This window comes from Saccopteryx leptura, chromosome 2 (genome assembly GCF_036850995.1).
Source record: "Saccopteryx leptura isolate mSacLep1 chromosome 2, mSacLep1_pri_phased_curated, whole genome shotgun sequence".
NCBI lineage: Eukaryota > Metazoa > Chordata > Mammalia > Chiroptera > Emballonuridae > Saccopteryx > Saccopteryx leptura.
Genome location: NC_089504.1, coordinates 12383592 through 12395775, shown reverse-complemented (window position 1 = coordinate 12395775; position 12184 = coordinate 12383592). Strand labels below are relative to the sequence as shown.

Here is a 12184-nt window from a genome sequence, read left to right as displayed (position 1 = left end):
CAGGCCGACGCTCTACCACTGAGCCAAATGGCCAGGGCCGAAATAAAAAACTTTCTAAATGATGGTAATAGACGCTGAACTTTTAAAAACCTGTAAGTGCATAGAGATAGAGAGAGAAAGAGAAGGGAAGGGAGGGCTGTACTTTGACCCCGCTTAACTTCTTTTTCTCTCCTTAAAATTCTCCCCCTTATTTTCTTCTTTCAACCTATTCTACCACCTTAAAAACAAAAAAACCATCTCTTTATGGTATTGTCACTTGATCATTTTGCTTTCTCCACCACAAACATGATATCACGGATATACAAGTTTTGGAACTAGACAGACCTTTCCAAACCTGGCCCTGCCCACTGGCTCCGCAATTTGGAAGAGTCACTTAGCCCTATGTCTTGGTGTCTTCATCTCTGTAAAGTTACTGTTCCTTCCCTTGAAAGGATGTGGCACTCAATGAGCCAATGTGTTCATTATTAAATTTTTATTGATTCCTTACCAAGTGCTGGACAATTGTGGGCACTGGGGACAATGAAAACAGACAGCACTTACTTGAAGGCTGACTGCATTCTGATATTATATATGAGGGCTTATGGTACTCGTCCCCACTTCACAGATGAGGAAACTGAGACACAGAGGTCGGTTTCTGGCCCATAAAAATAGGGCAGCCTATTCCCAGCGTGTTCATTGTTGATGCCACACAAGGGAGGAGCGCACAGTCCGTGTCTCAGCGACTTCCATTCCACAGGGAAGTGCAGTCCAGAGAACGACCGAGGCTGTTCGCCGTAGCCAAACACTAGTTTCTTTCCTTTCCCCAACTCCATGCCTAAAAAGAGAATCAAATTAAAGGGGAAGAGAAGTGAGCGCTCAGATCCCTTTTTCTCATCCCCTCCCTTACTCCATGAATAAAGGAAACGGAAATCAACATGAGTGAGCCCTTCTTTTGGGACAGATGCTGTCACTCACTTTAACCCACAGGTTGGGAGTCTCAAACTTGATCTGCCTCATAATCCCCCGGGAGGCTTGTAAAGTGGGCGGAGCCACTCCCAGGATTCTTGATGCAGCAGGCGTAGGGAGAGGCCTGAGAACCTGCATTTGTAGCAAGAGCCGCTGCTGCTCTGGGACCACATCTTGAGAAGCACTGCCACAGAACCGCCCATGAAACAGGTATTGACCCCACTGCAAAGGTGGGAGCCTGGGCTGCAGGAAGGCCAGGTACCTCACCACCAGGAGTGACAGCAGGATTGGAACCCTGGTCTGACTCCAAAGCCTGTGCTGTTGGAGACTTAACACCAGCATTTCCCTGTGCCACGTCTGTTTACTTTATTCTAGAAGTTTCATTCCTGAAAGGCAAAATCAAGGTTCTGTGAGAGCATAAGATATTTTCATTTCCCATGAGAACAAAAGATGGTATGAAAGCTATTTTTAAACATTCCTGTTCATTACCCTATAATTCGTCTTCTAGAAACCTAACTAAGAAAATAATCCAAAATATGGCCCGAAATACAAAGATTCTAAGTGTTGTAGCAAAAAACTGGGACTCTAAATATCTAATATGAAGGGACTGGTTAATAAATTATGGTATATCCAAATGATGAAAGCCATTAAAAATTATTTATTTAGAATTTTATAACATGTCAAAGGATTTTTGATATATTAAATAAAACAACACATAAGTTCAGTAAGTTCTCAATTATTAAAAACAATGAAAAAGACCAAAAGGAGATAAACTAGAACATTGACAACAGTTGTCTATGAATCTTAATAATTATCTATAACTTTCCACACATTTACAATGAGGTTTTATTAACAGAAAAACCACGTCCTTTCTTTCTGTTAAAAACAGATATTTTCAAGATCTATCATAGAGTCAATTCCTAAACAGCCAAGAAAAGCAAAACTGAATTTTTAAGCTAATATTTATTTCCAGATTACATTTTTCCTGACCCTAAAATGTACATTTTTTAAAGCAAAAACAAGAAGAAAAAAACAAAAAGAGAGACAATCATTATGACACATACACAGAAAGAAGACTAGAAAGATAACTGTAAAAATGGTAACAAGGATTATTTTTGGTTGGTGGAATTATAAGGCTTTTTAAATATCGTTTTAGCTTAATAATTTTTATAACATTTTCTACAATGAACAACTATTACTTTTGTAACAAAAAAGTCTTTGCTGTTTTCTTTCTAAGAGACACCCAACAAGCATATTATCTGTACAATGGAACATCAATAACCATTTTAAAAATGTTGTAGAAGAGTATTTCACGGCATGAAAAAAGTGTCCCGTATTGGGGGCCATACTATAAATAGTATGTTCAGACTGATCCCGCTGTTTTAACAACAAACACAATGTCTACGTCTACAAAAGAAAACACATTGGGAGGAAAGTTTTTTAAAACTCTCTACATTAAACAACAAAGAAATTACTTTGTTAAATAAGAGAGAGACACTCACTCTCATTTCTACGTCCAACTAGTCTGCCAGAATCAGCAGGGTGGGCAGCGTGAATCCTGCCTCCCACTTTAGAAATAATGCTGAGGACAAATCAAAGCCAGTAACGGAGGTCACCCCTCTTGATGGGACAAACACGCATTGTCTGGAACCTTAAAATAAGAACCCAACAGAGAACAGGGTTTTGGGGAAAAAACTTAACTGCCTTCTTGGTCTCCTGATCTGATTACAATTAAATATAATTTACAATCACTTGATAAAGGAAATGTACTGTTTATGGTGCAAATAACATACTAACTATAGGATTATACTCCCAGACCTGGCAGAGGCCTCTGAGATCATCTGAATACACTTCCTTAATGCAATGTACTGACAGGGAAACAGCAGGGATGTCATGGTGGAGAATATTAAGTAAACATTGCAAAAGCCTAGCTTCCTGTTTATACCATTTTAAGTCACTGTACTGCTAGTCACAAGGTGAGTCCACATTTTGATTTAATCTAAGACTTTCCATATAATAAAAGGGACTAAGGAGAGCAGCGGCAAAGCCAGAAGACACTGGGAGGATAAAAATAAACAGAGACATGTGTCTTCCAGCCCAAACAATGGGAAATCTATGCCACTAGATTACCAGTTCAATCTATTTCCAAATCGCTATCCTCACTGTGACAGGTGGCAGAGTCACGCACAGACGTCAGCACCAAAACCTCCTTTTCTGGGAGCAACCCAAACTCCTGTAGGAAAGCTTCAAGGTCCACAGCAAAGAAATCTTCGCCCAGCTGGTCAGTGACTCGAACAAAATTGCCAATCAATTCGCCCCCCTTGTAAATGAGCAGGGCAGGAAGGGCATTCCTGGTGAACCTACTGCTGGCCCCGATAACTGAGCTCCTCACCCGGCAGAACTTGACGGCTGGGTACTCCGCGGCAAGGCAGAGCATGCAACCGTGCATGGCGTCGGTCCCCGGAATGCCATCCTCGTAGATATGGACCATGATGAGGGTGCTTTTCGGTTCTTTATCAATCACGTCTAAAAACCCTTCTCCACTGGGGATCTCAAACACCTGCCGGAACTGGGGCCCCTTGTGAAGCTGCTGCCGCATTTCTTCCATTCTCTGCTTCCGGTACTGCTGCAGAAACTCTTCGTCGTCCTGGTCCTCGTCCATCATAGCAAAGTCCTTCAGAGTCATCTGAAGAAGGACCAGCAAGTGAGCATCAGGAACATGAGCTGAACACGTGTGGTAACACTTAATATGTACCGCGCGCTTATGACACAGGAGGCACCGTGCGTAGTGCTCCACGCGCCTCACATCTCACTGAACTCTCAGCTAACTCGCCAGAAAGGACCTTTTATTAACCCCACTTTACAAATGAGGTTCCAGGACCTGAGCTTATTGGACAAGTTCACATAGGTCACCAGAATAAGGCCAGGATTCAAACTAGATTTTTTAAAAGTTCAGGTTTTTAACTACTGTATCAATCCTGCTTCTCAATCCAAACAGACAGCATCAGATAATACCACTCCACGAGCTTTTTCCTTTTTGTGAATCTTGACAATGGATTATTTTACACATGGTTTTGTTTTTGTTGAATAGACAACAGGATATTGAGAAATTTTAAAAAGAATACTCAGAATTCCTGCCCAGTGCGCGCGCGCACTCACACACACACACACACACACACACACACACACACACACACACACACACACACACACCCCTGCGCGCGCGGGCATCCTCCACCCACACAATACAGTCACATGCTAAAATGGCTTTTGATTTTATAACAGGAATTGAGGGTGTCCCAATTAAGCTACAAGCTGCTTTTGGCACTTAGCATTATTATATCATAAACATTTCATGTTTCCATATATTTTTTATAAAACTGGACGACATCAGGGGCCATATTTTGCTTCACCACTCCCTATTCCAGGCCTCCAGGCAATATCCAGTTCCGGGGTCTCCTGCATGCTGAAGATGACTCGGCAGGCGGAGCCTCACTCGAGGCTGTCCCATGTGACCATGTGACAGGGTGCAGCCACAGCATAAGGAAGCACAGAACGGACTGGGCACACGGCCCTGCAGCCAGCTTAAGTTAAAAAGCCTCTTCCCTGTCCTGGTCCTGCCAGGCAGCCCGCCCGTAACAAGCTCTAGCTCTGCCTGACCTGCACGGATTAGAGCAGGGGTCCCCAAACTTTTTACACAGGGGGCCAGTTCACTGTCCCTCAGACCATTGGAGGGCCGGACTATAAAAAAACTATGAACAAATCCCTATGCATACTGCACAAATCTTATTTTAAAGTAAACAAAAGGGAAGTAGTACTGTACGTGAGCAACGCCACGCTTTGCGGCGGTGCCGCATCTAGTAAGTACTCCAGGAGCACAGGTTGCATCCGTGTGCTCTCACTGACCACAATGAAAGAGGTGCCTCTTCCCCAAGTGGGGGTGGGGGTGGATAAATGGCCTCAGGGGGCTGCATGTGGCCCACGGGCTGTAGTCTGGGAACCCCTGGATTAGAGGGTGAGGCGGAGGAACCGCACTAGATCAGGACACATCCGCCCAATCACAGCCAGTGCCATACCAAGTTCACTGTTCTACTCTCATGCCCAGTATTCCTCCCATCTCAGCTCTCCATACCACCTCTGCTTGCCAGAGCGGCTCTTTCCAACCCATGAGGGTTTTTGAGTCGCATGCCCTGAAATCATTCTATGGTCAGTGAATGGCTCCTCACTCAATCCTCTTATCTGCTCCCTGATCCTGCCTGGTACTTCCAGCCAAGAGCTGCTTTGGCCCATGGCCAAATGATCTCAGGCACTCCTCCACATTCATCTGTGCTCAGAGAGCAGGGGATTAAATAGAGTCTTTTTGACACGGGGAAGAGAGAGGCAGTGACCTAGTTCCAGATATCTTCCAGAGTGCCTATTTGCTTCTACTGTATTAGCTCATTAGCATAAATTCTCATGAACAGGCTTCCAGTGAAACAGAGCAACATCATGAAAAGAGCAGGAAAACCTTAGAATCCTAATTCCTATTAGTTTTCACTTAGTTGCACGGCCATGAGCAAGTCCCCTCCCATCTTCAAGCACTGGTTTCATCATCTCTATACTGAGGATAATACCCCCAACCCCAGAGGGTATCAACCCCATTGATTTCTAGTCCAAGGTCAGAGTTCAATAAAGGACAGAAACTCACATTTACTGAGCACTTTCAATGGACCAGGCACTGTGATGGGGACTGTACCCTGTCAGGCAGAAATACTGACCTCACTTAACGAAAAGTCAGACTCAGAAAGGAAGAGACGTCCCCAGTCACTAGTGGCTGGGCTAAGATTCAAACCAATGTATGTCTGAGTTGTGGCATGACTCTGTCCTTTCCCCAGCGCTGTACAGCTTCCTGGAGGCCAAGTCACACACCCTCTTCCTCCGGAATCATGAACCCCGGCTGCGGCAGCCAGGGCAGCACCTGAGAAAACACTGGGTGCTACGGGTTACCTTCCCGCTGATCTTGTCCTGGAGGTCCTTCTGTTTCTGTCGCTCCTCCTCCTCCTCCAGATGGGACCTGCAGGTCATCGACAGCTTCTTGATCAGCCTTTCCATCTCCCTACACTGCTCCTCCCTCTGTTCTGTCTCCAGCTGTTTGAAGCGGCGCCAGTCATTGATCACGCCTTTTGGACCTGGGTTAGGGGAGACCATGGAGGTAGCCAAGAAGCATGGACAAGGAACTATGGACCAGCTCACACTGTCTCAGGCTCGCTCCATCAACTACACAGTGACACTGACACAGGGCAGCATGGCGTCCAATGCTTAAAGGGCCAAGGTAAGGGCCCAATGTTAGGAGATGCGTTAAATAAACTGTGATGCATCTACTCAAAGGAAAGTACAGGAACTCGCAGAAAGAAGTAGCTGTTTCCTGTCATTAAAAATATTCAAATATATTAAGTCCAAAAAATAAAAAAGGAGAGAGAGAGAGTAAAATGCCTAACAGTATCATGGTATGATCATACAAGTTTTGGAAAAATAACAGTATGTATATGTATAAATATTTATGGATATCTATATACATTTGTACGCGCATAGAAAAAGGGCTAGAAGGATAGGTAAACTGCTAACAGTGGTTGTCTCTAGGTAGCAGGATCTAAAGGGACCGGTGAGAGAGAAGTTTTACTTTTTCCTTTCCATACTTCTGTGTGATCTGAATTTTTATAACATCATGGCAGGTTGTTCTGTTATTCAAGCTACTCTCACACCTCCCTGCTTCATTCTATATCTCCCTGCCCCTTGCCATGTGACCTACCAGTATCCCCAGACGGCTGATGTTGGCCTTGGTCATGTGACTATCTTTGGCCAATGGATTCTGAGCAAAGATTTGTGAGCCTTTACGTGTCTCTAACAGCCTCCCTTTCTCCCTACACCTGGCCATGAATCAGGGTCCCTAGCCAGCCCCAGAATGAGGACATGAAAGCAGAAGCAGAGCCACTGCAGACCCATAGGGAGCACGTGACACAATGGAGAAGTGATCCTTTGCTGTCACAAGCCGCTGAGATTTGGAGGTCTTCTGTTACCACAGAAAAGAATAAGACTCTATGTGCCACTATGCTATATACCTGAAAAGATTAAAAAAAATCTATGTGAGGAAAATGCTACCAAGAAACACAAGAAAGACCTGAATAAATGGAAAAACAAGACCATATTCCTGACCAGGAGGACCCAATATCACATAAGGTTGTCAATTACCCCTAAATTAATCTATATATTTACTGCATTCCCAATGAAAGTGCTTCATTATACAAATGTGTGTAAGCTCCTAAAATTGCTTTGGAAAAAGAATAAAGCAGGAGTTAGGAAAATAATGACATAGGAGAGGACTGAGTGGAGAGTAGCCCTACCTGATACTAAAGCAAGTTATAGCACAATAATTTAAAACAGTGTGATACGGCACAGTAAAAAACAAATTAATGAGTGAATAAATTTTAAGTATAAAAAATGAAATCAGCCCTGGCCGGTTGGCTCAGTGGTAGAGCGTTGGCCTGGCGTGCAGAAGTCCCGGGTTCGATTCCTGGCCAGGGCACACAGGAGAGGCGCCCATCTGCTTCTCCACCCCTCCCCCTCTCCTTCCTCTCTGTCTCTCCCTTCCCCTCCCGCAGCTGAGGCTCCATTGGAGCAAAGATGGCCCGGGCGCTGGGGATGGCTCCTTGGCCTCTGCCCCAGGCGCTAGAGTGGCTCTGGTCGCAACAGAGCGACGCCCGGGAGAGGCAGAGCATCGCCCCCTGGTGGGCAGAGCGTAGCCCCCTGGTGGGCGTGCCGGGTGGATCCCGGTTGGGCACATGCGGGAGTCTGTCTGTCTCTCCCCATTTCTAGCTTCAGAAAAATACAAAAAAAAAAAAATGAAATCATAAAAATACAATGAAAAAAGCATGGAGTGAAGATAGATTTTAAGTTAGAAACAAAATTAAGAAAATATAAAATAATGCTTTTAAGTACAGAAAAATAATTTTTGCCAGGAAAAGAATATAGAGTCAAGCCTGAACAGATGGTGGTGCAGTGGATACAGTGTCAAACTGGGATGCAGAGGACTCAGATTCAAAACCCCAAGGTCACTGGCTTGAGCACGGGCTCACCAGCTTGAGCACAAGGTCGCTGGCTTGAGCGTGGCATCATAGACATGACCCCATGGTCGCTGGCTTGAGCCCAAAGATCGCTGGCTTGAAGCCCAAGGTCACTGACTTGAAGCCCAAAGTCACTGGCTTGAATCCAAGGTCGCTGGCTTGAGCAAGGGGTCACTCGCTTTCCTGTGGCCTCCTCCCGTCAAGGCACATATGAGAAAGCAATCAATGAACAACTAAGGTGTCACAACAAATAATTGATGCTTTTCATCTCTCCCTTCCTGTCTGTCTTTCCCTATCTGTCCCTCTCTCTGTCTCTGTCACAAAAAAAAGGAAAACACATAAAGTCAAAAGAAAAACAAAAAATCAGTAAAATATTTACAATTCATGCCGTAGATTAATTTCCTTAATATATAACACCCTAAGAATAAAAGGATCAACCAATCAATTTAAAAATGAGTAAAGAACTTGACTAGGTGATGGTACAGCAGAAAGAGCATCGACCCGGGATGCTGAGGATACAGGTTCAAAACCCCAAGGTCACCAGCTTAGGCACAGGATCATCCAGCTTGAGTGTGACATGATCACAGACATGATCCCATGGTGGCTGGCTTCAGCCCAAGATCGCTGGCTTGAGCAAAGGGTCAAGTGGCTCGGCTGGAGCCCCCTAGTCAAGACACATATGAGAAACAATCAATGAATAACTAAAGTGCTGCAACTACGAGTTGATGTTTCTCATCTCTCTCCTTTCCTGTCTCTCTCTATCTCTGTCTCTCTTTCAATCTCTCACTAAGTAAAAATAAAAAAGTAAAAATGAGCAAAGAATATAGCAATATCTCTAAAGTAATGAAAAGATGCTCAACGTCACTCTCAAAACGGGAGAAAATAAAACTACAATAAGTTACCATTTGTCATCCATCGGGATGCCAAAGACCAAAAAGTATACAAAGAAATATCTTCCTGCTGGTTAAACTGTAAAACGATACCATCTTAATGAAAACAATTTGGAATTACTGAAATGTAAAAATGTAAATATGCCATTTCTAGGAATTTATACTACCAATATATTCATATCTATGATTTACGTGATATCAAACAACTACTAACTTGAGAAGTTGGATTCACACTCAGGCCAGTCTGTGTTCATAACTGTGTTGCTTGTACACATGTTTGTATTGTACAGTGATGTGGCTAGAAGCATGCACAGTGAAACAGCAACACTAGGTTATCTCTGCAAGTGGGACGGGAATTAGAGCAAAGTAATTAGGAGACTTCCAAATGACACATACTTAACGTCCATCTTTAAACCTGTCCCCAGAGCACAGGGATTTCCAGTACCTGTGTTAACTGAGATGCCTTCACCTGCCAACTCAGCATCTGCAGGCATCGCACTGCCGGCCAGGGCACCCCCGTCTCCGTCCTTGTCTTCACGGTCACTGTCATCATCCTCACTGCTGCTGTAATAGTACTGCAGCTTCTCCCCCAGCAACTTATCATCCAGGGTCGTCATGGTGCCTGGGAAAGGGCAACAGGCATCTCAGGCTCTTCACTGCTTGAACCAGACGGACCAGAATCTGAGGAGTAGGAGCTCACTTATGCTCCTATTTAGAAGACCCTAAAAGTGATTTTTTTTTCATCAGCAGAATCTCAACAAATCCATACCATGACCCTGTGTGATAGGGCTAATCATGCTCTTTTTGCATAAGGTAAAACTAAGGCTCAGATATGCGAAGTTTCTTTGCCAAACTTCACAGCAAATGGTGGGACTGGCTGTGGGGTCAGCCCCAGGGAGCCTGAACGTAAGAAACTGAAGGTGTCAGTCACCATCTTCCATATAAGAGACACTAGTACTTGTAAGTGCAGTGGCTTGGAGAAATCTATTTACTGACTAGGGGTTTTATTTACACATATATTTTCCTATCAGTTAAGATGCTGGGTAACTGAAATATTGGGTAAGAATTCTCAGGAAAAACCCCTAAAAGAAAAACATCCAGTGGATGATGCTGAGTCACTAAGTCAATCACTTGCTTGTCTGCTGCCTTCAACCTTCAACACTGAAGGTTTGGAAAGATGGGGTCTGAAGCCCTACCAACTTTGGTTAAAAGAAGGGCCCATGAGCCCTGGCCAGTTGGCTCAGCGGTAGAGCGTCGGCCTGGCGTGCGGGGGACCCGGGTTCGATTCCCGCCCAGAGCACATAAGGAGAAGCGCCCATTTGCTTCTCCACCCCCACCCCCTCCTTCCTCTCTGTCTCTCTCTTCCCCTCCCGCAGCCGAGGCTCCATTGGAGCAAGGATGGCCAGGGCGCTGGGGATGGCTCCTTGGCCTCTGCCCCAGGCGCTAGAGTGCTCTGGTCGCGGCAGAGCGACACCCCGGAGGGGCAGAGCATCGCCCCCTGGTGGGCAGAGCGTCGCCCCTGGTGGGCGCGCCGGGTGGATCCCGGTCGGGCGCATGCGGGAGTCTGTCTGACTGTCTCTCCCCGTTTCTAGCTTCAGAAAAATACAAAAAAAAAAAAAAAAATTTTAAAAGACAACAGTCAGAGCCAATATTCCCCATCAGAAGAAGCCGGGGGCATTGGGAAAAAGGCACAGCTTAGCCCGTCACAGCCTGATAGCAGATCCAGCAGGGAGGGTGGACACTAGCACTCCTTCCAGGAAGCCTAGCAATACTGTTTCCTTCGTTAAAGACTTACCACCGGGCCTGTCACACTCTGATACAAAATGACTCTCCCACGGGGCAGTAAGCTCTAGAAAGTAGAGACCTCCAATACTCAGCACAAGGCCTCTGCACAATTTGCTAAACCCAAATGGAGACAGGCTGGATCCGTGGGGAAATCTGGGATCCCAGCAGCCAGACAAGTAGAGGGGTGCAAAGGAAGCAGGGTTAATTGAGAGAAAGGAGCAGGTACTAAGAGAAGGAGCAGAACCAAACTTAAAAGAGGCGTGGAGTGGCCAAGGCAGTGGTGCCCCGTGGGCAGAGAGCGACCAGGGAATAGCGTGCTTGGTGAGGGTGGGGCCCGCAGGCGGGTTCGAAGAGAAGACGGGACTAGCAGGACTAGAAGAGAGGGCGGGGCCAGCAGAAGAGTCAGAAGGCAGGGCGGGGCCAGCAGGCGGGCTAGAGGGAGGGCGGGGCCAGCAGGCGGGGGCTAGAGGGGAGGGCGGGGCCAGTGGAGGGCTCGCGGAGGGGCGCGAAGAACCCTTGCGGGAGCACGATGGGGTTAGGGCCAGCGGGCGAGGCGGGGCAGGGACGTCGCGGAGACCCACAAGGGTCGAAGGGACGCGTGGACAATGCAGGTTCGCCCACCACCCATATGTGACCACCTCCCACCCACATTCCATGCCCGCCGGTTCTTCCCTGCTGACCTCAATACAGTTACCCGGCCTCGTTCGGTCCGAATCCCTTTGGACTGGCAGCTCCAGATACTTCAGAAGAAAGAGAGCGCTCGGTTGGAGGAAAAGAACTAGATCAGCGCCCTAAGAGAAAAGCCGTCCCGACTGCACGGACCAATAATATGGCCTTCCTATGTCAGGGCGAGCACTCACAGTCCAATTAGAAGAGGCCTCTCCCGACGGCCGACGGAGCAGCTACGGGTCCAGCTTTGGGACAAAACACCTCGACAATAGTAATATGCTCCTGTTTGTTTTTTTTTAATTCCAATGAAAAGCTGCATTATATAAGCCCAATTTTAACAGTAAGAAAAATTTAGTTACCTTTGAAGTTTCCAAAACTATTTCATATGCATTTTTTTAATTGTTTTTAATTACATCGCCTCTGTTAAGACAATCGGAGACATTAAGCAGTTTGCCCAAGAACACAGCTCTTGGGTTGAAAATAATTTTTTCCCTTGTGTTAAAATTGTAAAAGAGAAACCAGGTTCATGGTTACTAAACGCAATGTGAAATCCTGGATTAGATCCTAGAACAGGAAAAGGACATGAATGGGACAGTTGACAAACTTGAATAAGGTCAATCAACTAATAAAATAGTCTTGGGTCAAGTTTTGATCATTATACAACGGGTTATGGAAGATGTTAACCTTTGGGGATTTGGGTTAAAGAATATAGGGTAACCTTGTTCTTGCAACTTTTTTAAAATCTAAAATGATTTCTGAGTCCTTACTGAGGTGTCCAATACACACCACGAAGTA

The 12184-nt window shown here is 45.7% G+C and overlaps 1 protein-coding gene across 1 annotated transcript; it reads right to left on the bottom strand.

Moving 5' to 3' along the window:
* Nucleotides 1–1937: 1937 nt before the first annotated feature.
* PDCL (phosducin like) lies at nt 1938–11551 on the bottom strand. The gene is made up of 4 exons (XM_066367234.1): nt 11401–11551; nt 9381–9557; nt 5932–6113; nt 1938–3631 (listed from the first exon to the last, which is right to left on the bottom strand). Exons 2-4 carry the CDS (start codon nt 9550–9552, stop codon nt 3080–3082), a joined length of 906 nt encoding a protein of 301 aa, XP_066223331.1. The 5' UTR covers nt 9553–9557; nt 11401–11551; the 3' UTR covers nt 1938–3079.
* Nucleotides 11552–12184: the final 633 nt, after the last annotated feature.

Coding starts and splice junctions, on each gene's coding strand:
- PDCL (XM_066367234.1), bottom strand. CDS start 9,552: ATGACGACCCTGGATGATAAGTTGCTGGGGGAGAAGCTGCAGTACTAT. Junction 6,114..9,380: donor AGGCATCTCAGTTAACACAG/GTACTGGAAATC, acceptor CCCCTAACCCAG/GTCCAAAAGGCGTGATCAAT. Junction 3,632..5,931: donor AGGACAAGATCAGCGGGAAG/GTAACCCGTAGC, acceptor GTCCTTCTTCAG/ATGACTCTGAAGGACTTTGC.